This window comes from Lissotriton helveticus, chromosome 5_1 (genome assembly GCF_964261635.1).
Source record: "Lissotriton helveticus chromosome 5_1, aLisHel1.1, whole genome shotgun sequence".
In the NCBI taxonomy this organism is placed as follows: Eukaryota; Metazoa; Chordata; class Amphibia; order Caudata; family Salamandridae; genus Lissotriton; species Lissotriton helveticus.
In genome coordinates, this window is record NC_136065.1 from 311,378,228 (window position 1) to 311,399,480 (window position 21,253).

Genomic DNA, 21,253 nt, shown 5'->3' on the forward strand with positions numbered 1-21,253 from the left:
AATGAACTTAAAGCAGGAGCTTCCTCAATCAATTTTTTTTTTACATTTTCAAAGATATTGTTTAGTTTCTCTTTCCAAGTGTATTTCACACCTTTCCTTAGCAGGGCTCTTAAAGGTTATACTGTTTGTGCATACACATGGACCAAGAGAGTACAGTAGTTCGCCAACCCTAATAAGGAGCTGGGAAAGTCCATATCTTCTGGTGGAGTAGCTTTGTGAATGGCTTTAATAAGAGAACATTTTGGCTTGATGGCCTCTGTGGAAATCATGTGCCTTAAGTATTCAAGTTTCTGTGTGCCAAATTTGCACTTTTCACATCTTACTGTCAACCCATCATGAAAGAGTGTGGATAACACATTACTAAAGATCTCATTGTGTGTTTCCCATTTTTCAGCAAAGATCAAAATATCATCCTGATTTTCTCAGGATTAGAGCGTCAGTCAGAATGAGGATCAATAAGCAAGTCTGTGGGTATATATTTTGTTCACCAGCTCGTCGCCAATTTATCTTGAATGCCAAGAAGGAGTCAATGAGGGGTTAAATGGCTTTATTCTTCATAAGTCATACACCCACGACTGAAGCAGGTCTGGCAGCACTCGAAAGTCAACAGCAACTGACTAAATGGTGCTGGAAGACTTCCAATGCCCCCATTCTATTTCAGAACGCGAAGTGAATAACAACACTCAAAATATAATTTGAAAACATAACCTTGCCTACCATTACATACTACAGAATCGCAAGTTTGATTTGCAGGACATGGGCAAATGGGTGAAGTCTGTGTCGAAGGCCTCATAAATTCTTAAGACAGGTTTGAGTCATGAGACGGATAAGAAATAGAAAGGGCTACAATTACTGAGGGGTGTGTTGGGAATGCTCATTTGAATGCTCTTGTACCCCTCTGCCTCCTCCCAATCTAGCATTAATGACCCTTCATTGGAATTGATTAGGTATCTCTTGACTTTCCACAAAGTCAGTACATTTTTTTTATATAGTGCAGAGCGCTTCACGTGAGCACCGGGTACATTACACAAGGTAATGTTAATTTTTTAAAGCACAAGGAGAATACTTGATTTGTGCAGAATCAATTGATATTGAACCGAAGCCGAGACTCAAACCTTGTCTTAAATTCGCCAGTTCCAAAATCTCTAGCTCTGCCCATAACGCATCATCCTCTCCCTTCGGTAAACACAATTTTGTACCACACAGTAGTGAACATCTGTGAAGCTCCTTTAATGTCGTTTGGAGGGTTCCACTGACAACCATACCTGGTTGTGCTTTATCACCCAGTCACCGGAATTCTGACACAGGTCCGGCTTAAGCGCTGGTGGCACCCGGAGCAACAATCTTTTTTAGCCCCCCAATGACCTCCTGGTCAAATTCCCTCACTACCATCTGGCAAAAGGGCCTCTCATCATCTATCCATAGCCCCACTCTCGCATACATTTAGTTTGTTTCAAAGTGCTGGTAAAGGCTGGCTTTACTAAACCACTCAGCTATCCACTTTAAATACAGATCTGTTCTTTGCAGCAGGGATAGTAACCCTCTGCACCACTGTACGATAAGTCAAAACTGCCTCTAGACAAAACTAGGATCTCTCTCTGTAACATATATATATATATATATATATATATATATATATATATATATATATATATCCAAAAAGTTGCCTGTCGAAAAGAAGTAAGCCTCACCAGAAGATTAATATCTGCCACATTTATTCATGGAGGACACAGCGTAGCGAAAACAACAACTTGCAGCAGCATACAGTCTTGCCTGACATGTTTCGTGCATGTAGCACTTCCTCAAAGGCGCTTAGACTGAACAGGAAAAGGCACGATCACTTGCTCGGTACTGCTTTTAAACAATGAAGTCCCGCCTTGTATGGCGCGGCCACTCCTGTGGCCTGATGGTACTTGTGGTACCGTTCTTGCTCGAATCAGCTGTCGTGCCAAGTCCCCATATGTAAAATATCACCCCAGTGGGTTGTGCAGCTGAGGTTCACATCTACGCTGCTGAGTTCATTCCTCCAAAAACGGCATCTTCTCCCTTATGCACAGCCAAATTAACGTCAATGCAGGAGGGCTATAAACAGCCCCGGGGCTTCACTTCGCGGCTCAGGCATGCCGCAATACATCCAAAAAGTTGCCTGTCGAAAAGAAGTAAGCCTCACCAGAAGATGAATATCTGCCACATTTATTCATGGGGGACACAGCGTAGCGAAAACAACAACTTGCAGCACCATACAGTCTTGCCTGACATGTTTCGTGCATGTAGCACTTCCTCAAAGGCGCTTAGACTGAACAGGAAAAGGCACGATCACTTGCTCGGTACTGCTTTTAAACAATGAAGTCCCGCCCTGTATGGCCCGGCCACTCCTGTGGCCTGATGGTACTTGTGGTACCGTTCTTGCTCGAGTGAGCTGTCGTGCCAAGTCCCCATATGTAAAATATCACCCCAGTGGGTTGTGCAGCTGAGGTTCACATCTACGCTGCTGAGTTCATTCCTCGAAAAACGGCATCTTCTCCCTTACGCACAGCCGAATTAACGTCAATGCAGGAGAGCTGTAAACAGCCCCGGGGCTTCACTTCGCGGCTCAGGCATGCCGCAATACATCTAAAAAGTTGCCTGTCGAAAAGAATTAAGCCTCACCAGAAGATGAATATCTGCTACATTTATTCATGGAGGACACAGCGTAGCGAAAACAACAACTTGCAGCAGCATACAGTCTTGCCTGACATGTTTCGTGCATGTAGCACTTCCTCAAAGGCGCTTAGACTGAACAGGAAAAGGCACGATCACTTGCTCAGTACTGCTTTTAAACAATGAAGTCCCGCCTTGTATGGCGCGGCCACTCCTGTGGCCTGATGGTACTTGTGGTACCGTTCTTGCTCGAGTGAGCTGTCGTGCCAAGTCCCCATATGTAAAATATCACCCCAGTGGGTTGTGCAGCTGAGGTTCACATCTAAGCTGCTGAGTTCATTCCTCCAAAAACGGCATCTTCTCCCTTACGCACAGCCGAATTAACGTCAATGCAGGAGGGCTGTAAACAGCCCCGGGGCTTCACTTCACGGCTCAGGCATGCCGCAATACATCCAAAAAGTTGCCTGTCGAAAAGAAGTAAGCCTCACCAGAAGATGAATATCTGCCACATTTATTCATGGAGGACACAGCGTAGCGAAAACAACAACTTGCAGCAGCATACAGTCTTGCCTGACATGTTTCGTGCATGTAGCACTTCCTCAAAGGCGCTTAGACTGAACAGGGAAAGGCACGATCACTTGCTCGGTACTGCTTTTAAACAATGAAGTACCGCCTTGTATGGCGCGGCTACTCCTGTGGCCTGATGGTACTTGTGGTACCGTTCTTGCTCGAGTGAGCTGTCGTGCCAAGTCCCCATATGTAAAATATCACCCCAAGGGTGTGTTGGGTATGCTCATTTGCATGCTCTCGTTCTTAGGGAGGGTGTGCACCCCTCTGCCTCCTCCCAATCCAGCATTAATGACGCTTCGTTGGAATCGTTTATGTATCGCTTGACTTTCCACAAAGTCAGTAAGAAAATGTATATAGCGCGGAGCACTTAACATGAGCACCAGTTACATTACCCAAGGTAACGTTAATTTTTTAAGCACAGGGAGAATACTTGATTTGCCTAGAATCAAATGATATTGAACCGATGCTGAGACTCGAACCTTGTCCTAAATTCGCCAGTTCCAAAATCTCTAGCTCCGCCCATAACACATCATCCTCTCCCTTCGGTAAACACAATTTTGTACCACACAGTAGTGAACATCTGTGAAGCTCCTTTAATGTCGTTTGGAGGGCTCCACTGACAACCATACCTGGTTGTGCTTTATCACCCAGTCACCGGAATTCTGACACAGATCCGGCTTAAGCGCTGGTGGCACCCGGAGCAACAATCTTTTTTAGCCCCCCAATGACCTCCTGGTCAAATTCCCTCACTACCATCTGGCAAAAGGGTCTCTCATCATCTCTCCATAGCCCCACTCTCGCATACATTTAGTTTGTTTCAAAGTGCTGGTAAAGGCTGGCTTTGCTAAACCACTCAGCTATCCACTTTAAATACAGATCTGTCCTTTGCAGCAGGGATAGTAACCCTCTGCACCACTGTACGACAAGTCAAAACTGCCTCTAGACAAAACTAGGATCTCTCTCTGTAACATACATATACATATAGCAATAGTGGGAACTGATATATGGATATGGGGGGAGGAACTATTAGTATGAACGGATTCGTTTTGATTCAATCTGACCAGAGATTTGACTTACCAAATTAAGGGTACTATACCCGAATTGACCCCGTCATTCTCTATTCTACTCTTTCCCCTCCCCCCCTATGTCTCGCTCTTATCCTAATCTGCCTCAATTTCCCCTCCTTTATTTTTTCCTAACATTTCCTTCACTTACTTTGCTAACATTGGGTACTACACCATTATGCAAACTTTCATTTGATCATGTTCTAATTATTGTTACACCCAACAATGAACTGCACCAAACACCAGGAAGCTGTGCACTTTTATTTTATTGGATTTAAGTTGTAATTATAATTTGCACATGGATAAGCTCTTTGTGAATAATGTTTAACACTGAGTCTTTCTTCCTTTGCCATGATGTCATTTGCTATATCAGTCAATGAACTAATGTGGTGGTCATGTGACCAAGAGCCTGTGAGCTCGAAACGCGTCTGTTTTTTGCCCGAATAAAGTAATCTACACGTACCTGGCTGGTGTGGCTTGTCGTCCTTTTTTGGAAAGAAAAGAGGATTCTGTGGAATATATATATAGGTCATGTGATCAAGGCTTTGTGCCGAAACGTTATGGCGACAGCTGAATAAAGATTAACAGCATCCAAGAAAGTTTGGTCCGTGTCTGTGTTCGCAGGCGTGGTCGTGGGAGAACGAGTAAGCGAGGAGACGGAGGTTGCCTCATATATATATATATATATATGTATATATATATATGTATATATATATATATATATATATATATATATCCAGCCAAACCAAAGTCGCTTACGATTCCTGCCGCTTTCAGTGGCGGGCCTCGGACGGGATAGCGGGTCCCGATATTTTCAGCCGAAAACTCTCCAAGGTAAAGAAAGAAGTCCAGGCCACTTGTAGGTTTGCACAGCGTATTTTATTGAAGAAGGCTTTCTCGGCGCGTTTCGCAGGTAAACCTGCTTTGTCACGAGGGACATATATATATATATATATATATATATATATATATATATATATATACACACACATACATATATATATATATATATATATATATATATATATATATATATATATATATATATAAATATATGGGTAAACACGTGGTAGCTCAAGGTAGAGACGCACACGGGCTCCGGCGTTCGGTTACCAGCCTTTATTTCATCAGGTACAGACAGGCATCACATGCAAGTAAGTTATGCAGCTTTCCCTGCTCCCAACGCGTTTCGAGTTTCCTCTTCATCAGGGGATGTGTGGAAAGTTCGTGCTGTTGTGGGCTAACTCCCAAAATATACATAGTCCTGCCCTCAATTTCGTTTTGCAGAGACTTGTGGGAGTTGTAGTGCCGCAGCCATTCAATTTCAATTCAGCGCACTTATTTCTGCAGTTTGAAGCCCTGGATGGACCCTCGCATGCTGGTCTGCCTTCAATCCTGCGTCGTCGCCCCCCTTAAGGACAGTAAATCTCTACCTCGTGGCCCCCTGGGGATCTTGGGGTGGTGCAGTCTCTGGCGGATGAGCCTCCGCCTGACAATGGGTAAACAGGTGGTAGCTCAAGGTAGAGACGCACACGGGCTCCGGCGTTCGGTTACCAGCCTTTATTTCATCAGGTACAGACAGGCATCACATGCAAGTAAGTTATGCAGCTTTCCCTGCTCCCAACGCGTTTCGAGTTTCCTCTTCATCAGGGGATGTGTGGAAAGTTCGTGCTGTTGTGGGCTAACTCCCAAAATATACATAGTCCTGCCCTCAATTTCGTTTTGCAGAGACTTGTGGGAGTTGTAGTGCCGCAGCCATTCAATTTCAATTCAGCGCACTTATTTCTGCAGTTTGAAGCCCTGGATGGACCCTCGCATGCTGGTCTGCCTTCAATCCTGCGTCATCGCCCCCCTTAAGGACAGTAAATCTCTACCTCGTGGCCCCCTGGGGATCTTGGGGTGGTGCAGTCTCTGGCGGATGAGCCTCCGCCTGACAATGGGTAAACACGTGGTAGCTCAAGGTAGAGACGCACACGGGCTCCGGCGTTCGGTTACCAGCCTTTATTTCATCAGGTACAGACAGGCATCACATGCAAGTAAGTTATGCAGCTTTCCCTGCGCCCAACGCGTTTCGAGTTTCCTCTTCATCAGGGGATGTGTGGAAAGTTCGTGCTGTTGTGGGCTAACTCCCAAAATATACATAGTCCTGCCCTCAATTTCGTTTTGCAGAGACTTGTGGGAGTTGTAGTGCCGCAGCCATTCAATTTCAATTCAGCGCACTTATTTCTGCAGTTTGAAGCCCTGGATGGACCCTCGCATGCTGGTCTGCCTTCAATCCTGCGTCGTCGCCCCCCCTTAAGGACAGTAAATCTCTACCTCGTGGCCCCCTGGGGATCTTGGGGTGGTGCAGTCTCTGGCGGATGAGCCTCCGCCTGACAATGGGTAAACACGTGGTAGCTCAAGGTAGAGACGCACACGGGCTCCGGCGTTCGGTTACCAGCCTTTATTTCATCAGGTACAGACAGGCATCACATGCAAGTAAGTTATGCAGCTTTCCCTGCTCCCAACGCGTTTCGAGTTTCCTCTTCATCAGGGGATGTGTGGAAAGTTCGTGCTGTTGTGGGCTAGCTCCCAAAATATACATAGTCCTGCCCTCAATTTCGTTTTGCAGAGACTTGTGGGAGTTGTAGTGCCGCAGCCATTCAATTTCAATTCAGCGCACTTATTTCTGCAGTTTGAAGCCCTGGATGGACCCTCGCATGCTGGTCTGCCTTCAATCCTGCGTCGTCGCCCCCCTTAAGGACAGTAAATCTCTACCTCGTGGCCCCCTGGGGATCTTGGGGTGGTGCAGTCTCTGGCGGATGAGCCTCCGCCTGACAATGGGTAAACACGTGGTAGCTCAAGGTAGAGACACACACGGGCTCCGGCGTTCGGTTACCAGCCTTTATTTCATCAGGTACAGACAGGCATCACATGCAAGTAAGTTATGCAGCTTTCCCTGCTCCCAACGCGTTTTGAGTTTCCTCTTCATCATGGGATGTGTGGAAAGTTCGTGCTGTTGTGGGCTAACTCCCAAAATATACATAGTCCTGCCCTCAATTTCGTTTTGCAGAAACTTGTGGGAGTTGTAGTGCCGCAGCCATTCAATTTCAATTCAGCGCATTTATTTCTGCAGTTTGAAGCCCTAGATGGACCCTCGCATGCTGGTCTGCCTTCAATCCTGCGACAGTAAATCTCTACCTCGTGGCCCCCTGGGGATCTTGGGGTGGTGCAGCACGAACTTTCCACACATCCCCTGATGAAGAGGAAACTTGAAACGCGATGGGAGCAGGGAAAGCTGCATAACTTACTTGCATGTGAGGCCTGTCTGTACCTGATGAAATAAAGGCTGGTAACCGAACGCCGGAGCCCGTGTGCGTCTCTACCTTGAGCTACCACGTGTTTACCCATTGTCAGGCGGAGGCTCATCCGCCAGAGACTGCACCACCCCAAGATCCCCAGGGGGCCACGAGGTAGAGATTTACTGTCCTTAAGGGGGGCGACGACGCAGGATTGAAGGCAGACCAGCATGCGAGGGTCCATCTAGGGCTTCAAACTGCAGAAATAAGTGCGCTGAATTGAAATTGAATGGCTGCGGCACTACAACTCCCACAAGTCTCTGCAAAACGAAATTAAGGCAGGACTATGTATATTTTGGGAGTTAGCCCACAACAGCACGAACTTTTCACACATCCCCTGATGAAGAGGAAACTCGAAACGCGTTGGGAGCAGGGAAAGCTGCATAACTTACTTGCATGTGATGCCTGTCTGTACCTGATGAAATAAAGGCTGGTAACCGAATGCCGGAGCCCGTGTGCGTCTCTACCTTGAGCTACCACGTGTTTACCCATTGTCAGGCGGAGGCTCATCCGCCAGAGACTGCGCCACCCCAAGATCCTCAGTGGGCCACGAGGTAGTGATTTACTGTCCTTAAGGGGGGCGACGACGCGGGATTGAAGGCAGACCAGCATGCGAGGGTCCATCCAGGGCTTCAAACTGCAGAAATAAGTGCGCTGAATTGAAATTGAATGGCTGCGGCACTACAACTCCCACAAGTCTCTGCAAAAAGAAATTGAGGGCAGGACTATGTATATTTTGGGAGTTAGCCCACAACAGCACGAACTTTCCACACATCCCCTGATGAAGAGGAAACTCGAAACGCGTTGGGAGCAGGGAAAGCTGCATAACTTACTTGCATGTGATGCCTGTCTGTACCTGATGAAATAAAGGCTGGTAACCGAACGCCGGAGCCCGTGTGCGTCTCTACCTTGAGCTACCACGTGTTTACCCATTGTCAGGTGGAGGCTCATCCGCCAGAGACTGCACCACCCCAAGATCCCCAGGGGGCCACGAGGTAGAGATTTACTGTCCTTAAGGGGGGCGACGACGCAGGATTGAAGGCAGACCAGCATGCGAGGGTCCATCCAGGGCTTCAAACTGCAGAAATAAGTGCGCTGAATTGAAATTGAATGGCTGCGGCACTACAACTCCCACAAGTCTCCGCAAAACAAAATTGAGGGCAGGACTATGTATATTTTGGGAGTTAGCCCACAACAGCACGAACTTTCCACACATCCCCTGATGAAGAGGAAACTCGAAACGCGTTGGGAGCAGGGAAAGCTGCATAACTTACTTGCATGTGATGCCTGTCTGTACCTGATGAAATAAAGGCTGGTAACCGAACGCCGGAGCCCGTGTGCGTCTCTACCTTGAGCTACCACGTGTTTACCCATTGTCAGGCGGAGGCTCATCCGCCAGAGACTGCACCACCCCAAAATCCCCAGGGGGCCACGAGGTAGAGATTTACTGTCCTTAAGGGGGGCGACGACGCAGGATTGAAGGCAGACCAGCATGCGAGGGTCCATCCAGGGCTTCAAACTGCAGAAATAAGTGCGCTGAATTGAAATTGAATGGCTGCGGCACTACAACTCCCACAAGTCTCTGCAAAACGAAATTGAGGGCAGGACTATGTATATTTTGGGAGTTAGCCCACAACAGCACGAACTTTCCACACATCCCCTGATGAAGAGGAAACTCGAAACGCGTTGGGAGCAGGGAAAGCTGCATAACTTACTTGCATGTGATGCCTGTCTGTACCTGATGAAATAAAGGCTGGTAACCGAATGCCGGAGCCCGTGTGCGTCTCTACCTTGAGCTACCACGTGTTTACCCATTGTCAGGCGGAGGCTCATCCGCCAGAGACTGCACCACCCCAAGATCCCCAGGGGGGCACGAGGTAGAGATTTACTGTCCTTAAGGGGGGCGACGACGCAGGATTGAAGGCAGACCAGCATGCGAGGGTCCATCCAGGGCTTCAAACTGCAGAAATAAGTGTGCTGAATTGAAATTGAATGGCTGCGGCACTACAACTCCCACAAGTCTCTGCAAAACGAAATTGAGGGCAGGACTATGTATATTTTGGGAGTTAGCCCACAACAGCACGAACTTTCCACACATCCCCTGATGAAGAGGAAACTCGAAACGCGTTGGGAGCAGGGAAAGCTGCATAACTTACTTGCATGTGATGCCTGTCTGTACCTGATGAAGTAAAGGCTGGTAACCGAACGCCGGAGCCCGTGTGCGTCTCTACCTTGAGCTACCACGTGTTTACCCATATATATATATATATATATATATATATATATATATATATATATATATCCCAAAAGTACAGGTTGCCCATTTGAGAGAAGCCACGAGGTGAGTGAAGTATTTTCCTCTTTATTATTAACAGGCAGCTGCATACAGGCGAAAACAGGAAAGCAAACTACCAAAGTTCTAAGCGCCAGACCGAGCAGGATTCAACACCCAACCCACATGGGCTTCAAGTTGTTTTGTAATTTTCTGCTGTAAATACGGACTCAATAGAGAAAAACGTCGTGGCACTACAAAACCCAGGAGGCTGTTAACTCAGCCACGCCCACCAAGGCAGGTACTTTTGAAATTGAGTGCACGAAGAAATACCGGCATTTGCAAACAGAACGCCATTGAGAAAGGGTTCAAATCACGAAACCGGTCTGGCGCTTAGAACTTTGGTAGTTTGCTTTCCTGTTTTCGCCTGTATGCAGCTGCCTGTTAAGAATAAAGAGGAAAATACTTCACTCACCTCGTGGCTTCTCTCAAACGGGCAACCTGTACTTTTGATATATATATATATATATATATATATATATATATATATATATATATATATATATATATATATATATATATATATATATATATATATATATATGTGAATAAATATTGTTTTATTATTGCTCAAGCCCAATTGCTGTTAAAATGTAATCCTGTGTGAATTTACTATTTGTATACATAGAACTCTAACCACTAGTAAATGTAGTAGATCTTTCTACTTACTACCATTCCTATGTGATTTTAGAGTTTATCTGTTTGTATCTCTTCCTTGAGTGACTTTACAACTTGTCCATGTGCAATTTTTTGTTGTTTATATCTCTTCCTTGAGTGACTTTACACCTTGAACATTTGCACATTTTTTTTCTGTTTGTATCTCTTATGTAGCTCATGTAATCCAAAGTCCTTATGTAACGCAACTGGTTCTTTTGTAAAGCGCTCTGACACCTTTGGGTAATGTTCGCGCTAAATAAGATCACATTAAATAAATAAATTAAAACATTAATCTAAAGAGTTATCTTGACATTTGTATTGCTGCCTGAAATCTGGACGCACAAGGAACTCTGCATCAGCTGCTTTCAGATTTTTTATTGCTAAACACAGCCCCCCTTTTTTTCAGGTCAGCGTCCAGTGCGGCTGCACCAGTCACATTGCCCTAAAGCCGGCCCTGTTCTGACGGACCACAACAATCGGAGTGTCACTGTGGGAAAAAACGCCTCGTGCGACGACGTGAAACATAGAGCTTGTCTGCAAGGACCGGAAAAGGATGCGACTGTTATGTACAGAGAGCGTGCGATGCGTCGCCAAGGGGAGGAGTTTTATTTAAACCCCAGCAGTAAATGAAGCCATGGTAGAAATCTATTCTGGTTTTCGCTTATTTAACCCCCCGGGGGGCATCCTGCACGAGCCGGTCTTGGTGCCAGTCATGGAATGGGTAAGTGTTTGTTTGCAGAGTGGATTGACGGAGCTGCCCATTGGATTTAAGACAGTTTAATCCCCAATTGAGGCCCGAGAGCCTTGCACGAGTTAACCTTTTAATTTAGATTTGCTGTAAAATTATACTCTAGTTAAATGAAAGCTCCGTTTTCAACTTGTGCTGAATCTCATCCAGACGCATTTTTCGCCTTAAGCAGGAATTTCACCTGGCGGAGGTATTTTTGGTACATAGCTTGTTACCTGGTTAGGTACGCTGAGGATTGTATGCTGTCTGTAGTGCCACCTTGCTTTGGAGCATTTTGAGACACTGTTTAGTTTTAGCACGCGCCTCACATTTTTAACATCTTAATGGGAATAGCAGTCTTGTTGCCCATGTAAGACGTGAACTATTTGGCCAACAAAATGTTGCATTCTAGGAGTTATAGTTGTATGGGATATGACTTTATAATGAAAAATACGGTAGAAGTAATGACTGATTTGGATTTTGTTGAAACAAAACGAGTGTTAAGTTAACATCTTTCGCCTGCACTTCATTATCAGGCGGACTTTTGCATTTTAGTATAATTGTAACATTCTGGCTGAAGTGTCACTTAAGGGCTAGGGCTAAAGCTTATTTACCAGGAACGTATGTAACTTCCACCTGCATGAGAGATCAATGCTGTATCTCACTTGTGATGGCGAGTGAAAAATACAATAAGTGAGGAAGGGATAGCTTTGCAGTCTGTGACGAGAGCAATTGAACTATTGCACCTGCTTTTGGCTTGATGATAGTCCAGATCATATCCACGTACTGGGGTCTGCCCAAAATTGTCCCCAAAAGAACCCACTAGCCAGCAAGGCCTTTCTGTTTCCTCTCCTTGATATTTAGATTTGCCCACTTAGGCTAGTGTTGGAGAGAGCGTTGCAAGTGGGAACACTTGAGTATTGACAAGAAAGCATAATGCAATACATGCATCAACAACTAAGTACAGGAGAAGGTAAGGAATGTGTTACAAATCAAAGCAAACTAGCCAGCAGGTAATTAGTACATTTCCGCATGAGGTTGTCTCTATTTTTAAAACCTGGTCGGTCTCAGGGTAAGTTATGGGTTAGGCAACAGATTGACTATAATGACTCTTCTTCAACGTGTCAGGACAGTCACGAGATATATTTACATACAGTCAAGTTGAATGGAATCATTATCACCTGTGCTTAATTTGACCCAGTGGTTGCCAGTGGCCCGCACCAGCACTCATTTCTGGGGACCAGCACTTATTTTTCTTCATTAGACATTGAGTGTGAGTAAGAGAGTTAAATACACACAAATGAGAAAGAACTAGGAAGAGAAAGACGGGAAAACCGTAGCAGAGGAAGAAAACGGGACCATGCGCAAGGGAGATGAAGGGGCTGGGAGCGTCTAATAGTGGGTGGAAGATCCTTGAGCTCGATTCAAGACAACACAGCCTTGGCATTCGGTGCGTTGACATTTAAGGCACCAGCAGCGGGTTTCCGAGCAGAGTTTTGGGCACTGGCACTCTTTCTATTACAAATTAAGCACTGAAGTCTGTCATCACAGTCTGTGGTTATCCTTAAAACCTAAAATGCTCTGGCTGTTTTGAACCAACATGTGCACACACCTTGTTGAGCTGTCCTGATTAGGGATAGTGTTGCTTGCTCTATGTGGAACACGCCAGTACTCCAGCAGCATACTACTTTCTAGTTCAAGTGCCTCTTTTATGGCAAAGTCATTAAGCATGAGATTAATGAAATATCCACCCAAGCCAGAAAATGACTTGAGTGCTTCCCATTCCAGGTAAAATATTAACACAAAGATATAATATGTGAAGGCTGTTTTATTCATTTACTTTTCAGTTAAGATGACCTCTGCTCCATATTGAGTTAAAATGTTTAATAAGAAATGAACATGAGTAATCTGGGTCACCTGTATGTTTTTCTGCAGTCTAGCAGCTGTGTTACAAACATACACACTATCCCTGTTTGCACCACAATGGACCTTCACATTGTTGTGCCAGGCATAAACTGGGGCACTGCTCCCTATTACTGATGATGCACTGCTCCCAAGGCAGAAGCACACTTGCCACCACCCTTGGGACAGCACATTGGTGAAAGACTTTCACTGATGCAAGCAGCACCCGTCTGAACTTCAAAGGGGTTACTGAGATCCCACCTGCAGGTGGGTGCAGTAAGGCACTACATCCCCCCTGCAGGAGAATGTGGGGTGGGTCCAAGGTACCCCATTTGCCCACCCTGGAGGGCTGCCCTCAAGGGGCCCTCTGACTGTGCACCAACGTTTTATAGCGCACAGACATTGCACCCCCTGATGGCCTCTTTTCCCCTGTGCCTCATAGTGACCAAGTAAAGCATTTATAGAGGGCACGAATGCCGAGGTGTCTTGGCGCTGAAATGTAACGAGTCATGGAACTGTTGCAGAACGAGAGGATTACATTTGCTTGGTTGGAAACAGCCGGGTTTTGAGCTTTCTCCTGAACAGGAGTCTGCTTGTAGCCTAATTGCAACCGTTAGCGATTTCCAAAGTTTAGCCACCCGATAAGAGTGGCTTCTTCCCCCCCATTTAGCTCTTTGGATTTTTGGGACTTGAACGAGTCCTCTGTTGGCTGATCTAAGGTCTCGCCTCTGGATGTATCATAGAAAAAGTTTCTGTATGTTTGACGAGCCACCGCCATAAAGCGCTTTGTGCACCAAACACAGAGCTTTAAATTCAATTTGTTGCTGGACTGGAAGCCAATGAAGTTCCCTAATACAGTTAGAAATGGAATGGTATTTTGGGATGTTGAGTAACACCCGTGCTGCGGCATTCTGGAGTTTTAGCTCTTGGCATTTATCAGTTCCAAGATAAAGCGCATTGCAGTAATCGATTCTTGAAAGAATCAGCGCAACCATGACGGTTTTGCTAAGGTCTTTGGGAATAAATGGAAGAATTTTGCGCATAATCTTTAGAAGGAAGAAACAGGAAGAAGTCAAGAGATTGCACTGGCCTGCAAAGTTCAGCTGGTCGTCAAACATGACTCCTAAGGCCCCTATTTTCCTGGGGGGTTCAGGACACTGCCTAGCATCTGCTGGCAACCATAAATGATTCCAGATTGATGGTCCCTTTACGAACTCCACCACCTCTGTTTGATCTGTATTTAGTTTCAGATAGTCCAGATGCATCCCCCCAATATTGTGTTTCATACAGTTGTGAAACCTCCCTGCCATTGTTACGACCCTCGAGGATATAGATGTTACTATCTGAGTGTCATCATCATACGAGATCAACGAGAAACCGTGTACCTTGATCGGTATAGCCAGTGGAGTGACGTATATGTTAAACACTATCGGTGATCGAGCTGATCCTTGCGGGACTCCACATGGGAGAGAGAATGCCTCAGATGTCCGGTTACCCCAGCACAACCTTTGTCCCCTAAAAGTCAGAAACTAGGTGAGTAGGGTTAGAGCTCTTCCTTTGATTCCTGTCTCCTTCAGTCTCTGTGTTAATACTAGATGGTTTACAGTATCAAATGCTGCGGAAAGGTCCAATAGGATGAGGATGGCTCTTCCTCCCCCCCCCCCCCCACACTGCTTGCTAATCTCAGCAGTGGCCATGGCGAAAGCTGATTCTGTGGAGTGACGTGGTCTGAAACCGCGTTGGGCGGAATCTAGGAGGCCGTTGGATTCTAGGTAACCTGTTAAATCCCTGATTGATCGATTTGTCTAGGATTTTAGCCGCCAGCGGTAGGCAGGATATCAGCCGGTAGTTTTTCACTTCAGTGGGGTCTAATGAGGGTTTCTTCAGAATGGGCCTAATACAGGCTTTCTTCCACGAGGAGGGGAATGTCCTGACGTACAAATGTTGTTAAGGAGAGGGCCAGGTATGTCCTCCCTTACATTTCATCACAAGTTATTGTTTCAATCATCTCTATTGGGGCATGCGAAAAGTAATAACTGACGAGTTGCACAATTGCCTTTGGAAATATGATCCAATGGTTCTCTGGTGGGAAGTGTTTATCAATCTGTGCTGCCAAGCCCACACAGTCCGCTGCAAAGAAGAGTTTTGCAGCCTGAAACTTGTCTGGATTTACATGCTGTGCATCATTTCGCCACCTAGTAATTGTATCCAGAAAGTCTTTCTCTCTCTCTCTCTTTCTTTTTTTTTTTTTCTTTTTCACTTGGGCCTTGTCAGATCATTTGAAATGTATGTCCAACCCCTTGTGATTTCCGGCTCATGCCCCAGAAGCGCTTCGTTGTATTCGCCATCTCTAGATTCTTTTTTTACTCTGAGTTTGAAAGCACAGTCGAGACCTCTGGGCCAAAGTTGCACACTCTCTCCACCCCTGTTCCACTGTCTGGAGCCCATCAGGAGTTACACCCGGTGTGTCGCTGCTGTGTCCTTTCCTTTCCCAACTGATCTAGAATGCACATTCATGGTTATTGAGGCAGACCTATATTCTAATTTAATGCACAGACATTCTGGGCTTATTATATTGAATATTCAGCTCTCTTGCATTATATTTTCTTTTTTACTCTGCACCCAATTGCTACAGATAATTAATGATAATAAACGTTTATTGTTTAGTTAATTAAAACATTAAAACTGTTTCACATGGATAAAACAGTAACATGTATATAGTTTTTTAAAACATTACAGGCTATGCATTCTCAATTGTTATGAAAAATATTGATCATATGCCTCCAATAAAATTAATATTCTGTGCAATAAAATTCTTATTAAATCGAAAAAGTTCCTCATTCTATAGTACAGTTGAGAAATTCAGTTTTCAAGGCTGATCGTGAGGTTAAGAAATGCTGTCTGCTTACATATCCTGTACAGGAACAATCCTTAATAATTCTTAGTTTTCACATTCTACTATCGAGTTGGACTTTCAGTTTTCAAAGCTTGACCGTGAAAGTTGAGAAATGTAATCAGCTTACAGTTCATTTGAGGATCTGACGGATCACGTCCTATTATTATGGACGCTCTGCATGTCCTAATTCCTCTGATGTTTAGAGCTTTTCTTAATGAAGTGACTCGTGCTGTGTATAGTTTGGGACATGTGCAAATTAGGTGCATAAAATCCTCTTTGTTGCTAATACAGAGTCTGCATGTTGTAGGCCCTTTGTGAACCAGGTTGGCTGGTCAGCAATCAATGGTAATTTTCCAAAGTATAGGGCCACCAGTTGTCTTTTAAGGTAGATCAAAAATTATATGCTTAAATAGGGTGCCGGCGCCAGGGTCTTGTAGTTCTCAAGCTAAATATATTTTTATCGATTAGCAAGGAATGTAATTTTGCTGTTTTATATATTACTTGGCGGATAAGGCAGATTGGTATTCCATAGTTCGGAAGTGCAAGTGGTTGTTAAAGCTTTATAAAGGTTTTGATCATATGCTGATTTTTATTATTTTTTTTTTGTATCCTTTTGTAGTTCAGTCCAGAGGGCCTTATTGAGAAGGGATGTAGCTGTATTCTGTTTTAATCGATACCAAAGCTTTATTGTGGTATACATTCTCCCTATTGTTTCATTTATAAGACCACATTCAAGTCTCACTTGGGCTGGTGAAGCTGACTGATGTATCTGGAAAACCTTTTTATGTGTTGAGACTAGTAGTTTGTTCAAAAGTTCAGAATCTTTGCTGTGTAGGGCAATACTGGCTTACATTATTGTTGGGAGCATTTTAGCCGATATCACTGCGAGCAAAGGGGTATATGATGACCCCCTCAGTTTTTTTTGCCAGAGTCCTAAAGGTGTACGTTAATGCACTAGTTCTCTGTGACATATAAGCTTTCTGCTCTTGATGGTTTAGCCTATTGTCCATGTGAAACCCCAGGTATTTATAGCTAGTTACTTCCTCTAACTGATTACTGTTGAGCAATATGTTCTGTTTGGTAGCTAGGTGGTTACTGATGAGCATTGTTTTTCTTTTTAGTTTGTTTACCGATCTTGGTTAGGCTCATTAACACCGCATCGTCCGCGTAAGAGAGATGTGATAATGATAATTTTACCAATTGCGGTGGATGAGAGTTTATATTATCGAGCCTTTGAGCCAGGTCAGACATGAATAAATTAAAGAGTTGTGGTGCCAGCAAGCATCTTTGTTTTAACCCTTTGTTTGTGTTCAGCTTTCTAATTAATCTAGAGCCATTGCCCAGCTTTATTCTTATCCATGTTTGGGAGTAGAATAGCAGTATTCCTCTCAATATCCTATCCGGAATGTTCCAATCTCTCAATTTTTCCCATAAGAGGGGGGATCCATACTGGCAAATGCTGCCTTTAGATCTATAAAGCAAAGATGAAGTTGTTGTTTTCCTACGCTTGCAATTGTCTACTATTAATGAGAGAGTTAAAATATTTGTGATCATCCTGATCCCTTTTCTAAAACCTGTCTGATTGACCGGAATCAGGCTAAGCTTGTCTGACTACTTGCTCAGATCTTCCAGGATCAAAGAGGCATAGTACTTTGCTTCTACATCTAATAGGGCGATTAACCTGTAATTCGATGGACATGTTCTGTCTTCTCCTTTGTAGATCGGTGTGATTGTTGAGCCTTGCCAACTAGATAGAATTTGATTTAATAGCTCAGTTTCTTATAATAGTATGAGTAGTTGCTCGCTGCAGAAATATGAATTGTTTTTTAAGATTACTTGAGGAATGCCTTTGGGCCCTGATGCACCATCTCCTCTGCCTTTCTGTATAAGCTCGTTATTTCATCTGCTGAATAAAACAACAAATCTGTTTTTACTTTTAGGATAATAAATGCCGTGTTGACCGTGTTTCCTTGCAATTTCTTCAGCTGTGTAAGATGACAGGTGTAATTTTACGCTTAGGTGACAAGTACCGCCTTTTCCATTAGTGGAATTTTCTGTTCTTCCTTTTGCCACCACTAGGTCTTGTCGATGAGCACTATCCCGGTGCTTCCAAGATGGGTGTACAGGGGATGTGGTTCCCATAAATCTTTGATTTTAAAAAACTGGCCCACTAGTGTTCTTGTATGTTTGAAGTTAAGGTGATCACTGGCCTGTTCACATTATTTATTATTTTCCAAAAAGTGCTGGAGTTAGTTTTCCTAGCACTATATAGTAATTTTCACCAGAATTTATCGTTGCTCTTTTTTCCTATTTTCGTAGCTTCGTTTTGTACGTTTTCCTCAGCTGACGTACGTTCTCCCAAGCTGTTTGATCCAGGTCCGTTGTTTTTAGTCTCCTGATAGCTTTCTTTAGTTCACGTTTCAGGATGTAAACTTCTCTCATTAATTCCTTGTAGTTTTATTTCTTAGTACCTGTTTTTGTATTCCAGACATCAGTGTTGATAATTTTGCTGTGAAGTTTACCCAAGCTTGTACCTTATTTGGGACCTCGTTTTGGGCTGAATTAGGATTGCTATACGTGTAACACTGCCATGCCCCCCAGTTTTTCAAATCCGATTTCACCAGGGAAAACGTGGCGAAGTTTGTGCATGGAAAAACCTGAAACATTCTGAGTTCTGCACTTGAGAATTAGGGAAGTCATGGGAGGTTAACATAGAATTTTGCCAATCTGAAGTGTAAAATGTATAGTTGGGAGGTAATGCTGCCCTCTATAGAAATGGTATTTGTCAGGTGCTCTGTTACAGGGCTTCAGAATGATGCCCTAACTAAAGAAGAGGAAGCCTGTGATGGACTGCTATTTCTCCAACACTTTTAGGTCCGCATTAGGCATCTTGAGGAGAGACTGTACGCGACCAATCTTAAGAGTACAGGAGGGAGCCCTGATGAAGAAAGGCATGAATTAATTGCAGCCATAGCGGTGATTAGGCATCCACATACCCTTGTCCAGCCATGTGGGCATGGTGTTTGCTGATAGATTGCATGACTTAACGTCAGCTATAACTTTCTTTAAAGTGTTGCTAGTGATGAGAATGAAAACAAACCATGCTACCCAAAAATATATATATTTTTTTGAAAACCTTTATTGTTACTTCAAACGATTACAAGTATGGGCCTACAACCCCCAGGGCCGGCCGCTAATCAGTTTCCATCACAGCAAGTCAGTTACGATATGAGCCGGCAGCCCGTGAATCGGGGGTACCATACAGTCGATTAGAACTTGTTATTGAGCGCACCCACTAAATTACAGGATCCAAAAGGCTCCATTTTATAATATAAAAATTAATGAAAGGATCAGGTGCCATACAATTACTCAGTCACACAAAGGGTTGGCAAAATAGTAAAACATCCACTGTGAGAACGATCGCAGTTAAAGCAATGGCGCTAAAACATATAATTTAGGATAAATAAGCATACAAGCACAGTTCGCACCAGTTAGGCGCCTGCCCATTGATACCGATAACACTATTGAAGCATAGGCACAGATATGGAGAGATCGATAATTGGCACAAAGATGGACCCGCTATACTGACCATAAAAATGAAGAAATAAAGAAAAGGCGAAAGAAAGGAAACAAAAGAAAAAAAAGGCCATAGAAACAAAGAAAGGCAAAAACAAAAAAGTCCTCACCCCCAACCCCCCACCCTGCACCCCTGCAGAAGACTACGGCCTACCCCCCTAGCAGTGTGCCTGTCGCCCCAAAGAACTAAGACCCGAAAAATAGAGAGAACGAAGACATATAAAGAGTAACTAGTAAAGATGGAGGAGGGCATTGTCATACACGGCCCCGGTCTCTCGCCCCCCCGCCTTAAGAAAAAATTCCCCCACAAAGCAAACGCAATCGCGCAAAACACAATAGAAGAATACTCTGGAGGAAACTATATACCCCGCCCGGTGTCCGTTAACCTAATAAAGCAAATCCCGTTACCGATTGAACCACAATAGTAAACCCAAAACAACTGTCTCAGCCTAAACCCAATCGATCAAACATGTTGACTCCCTTTGGTGAGTAAGACTGCATCCACAAATTGTCAGAATATACATAGAAGTTGCCGAAATATAGTCTGCTAAATGGAGAAAAGACGGCAAACCCCAAAGTACATGGCCGGTATCGACAATACCCCTCACCAACTCCAAGGCCCGACACTGTTTCCTCCGCCATCTTGATGAACCAGCTGGGAAGGGGGTGTGACACAATCCAACGCCGTTCACAGTCCCGACCAAAATATAGCAGAATGGGAACAGCAGGTAAATGTTCCACTGGTAGTGAAACCAAGAATTCCAACAAGACAGTCGATACACAGATTGCAGCACGTTCGATCAGTATCAGTAGAGCTGGCCATCGAGTCCTGTGCGATGTATCAGGGTCCGGTCCCGACTGACAAATTCCGTCTGCTGCCGACATCATTTTACAGACCCGGGCCTCCATAGTTACCCGAAGTGCCTCGAGGGCTATCAGCACAGACCGCAGTGACGGGTCACAATCAGCCCGTTCCGCCTGTTCTCGCACGACATCAGGCATAGTGTTCCCCTTGGAGAGCCTGCTCACCACGGGGGAAGATTTGGTGGAGCAGGGATGAGCCGCGAGGGACAGATCGTCAACATGCGGCCATGCGCGCCGAGCCCCCAACCCAAGGGCGCCGGCGAGGCGAACACCAGGCCTCCGGGTCAGGGACACCCGCAACACCGCCCCGGGCGTCACACGTCTCCCCACCTTCGATACGAGACCAGGCAGCAGATCGGCAGCAAAGCAGGCCAAAAGATGTTGAAAGTTACACGGACCGGACCCTTGTTGAATCTAACGTCAAGGGACAATCGATATTTGCCCGGCGGTATCGCCTCTTTAACCCACGAAATATTAATCAATGAAGAGGCAGGCGCTGGAGACGGGAAGGCAGGAAACAAGGTTTATTCTCTCCGGAGGAGAACACATCAGTTCAAACAGCAGGTATCGTTCTGAGGTGCTCTAACCGCATCTCTGAGGCCTGGCCTCTTATACACAGTTAAATGAATTTTATTGCAGGTAACACAGTTTTGTAATGTTTTGAAGTATGAAAGGACATCCTCTGAA

General features: G+C 44.8%; 1 protein-coding gene across 3 annotated transcripts in view; it reads left to right on the plus strand.

The window, feature by feature from the left end:
* Window positions 1-11,184: 11,184 nt before the first annotated feature.
* The window catches only part of KLHL17 (kelch like family member 17), a 245,265-nt gene continuing 235,196 nt past the window's right edge, over window positions 11,185-21,253 (plus strand). The window contains exon 1 of one of the 3 annotated variants that reach the window (XM_078642346.1): window positions 11,185-11,322. In XM_078642346.1, the coding sequence (XP_078498472.1) occupies window positions 11,236-11,322 (87 nt within the window). In that variant the 5' untranslated portion in view covers window positions 11,185-11,235. The remainder of the gene's footprint in view (window positions 11,323-21,253) is intronic. The other 2 variants (XM_078642348.1, XM_078642347.1) reach the window with 2 other exon arrangements.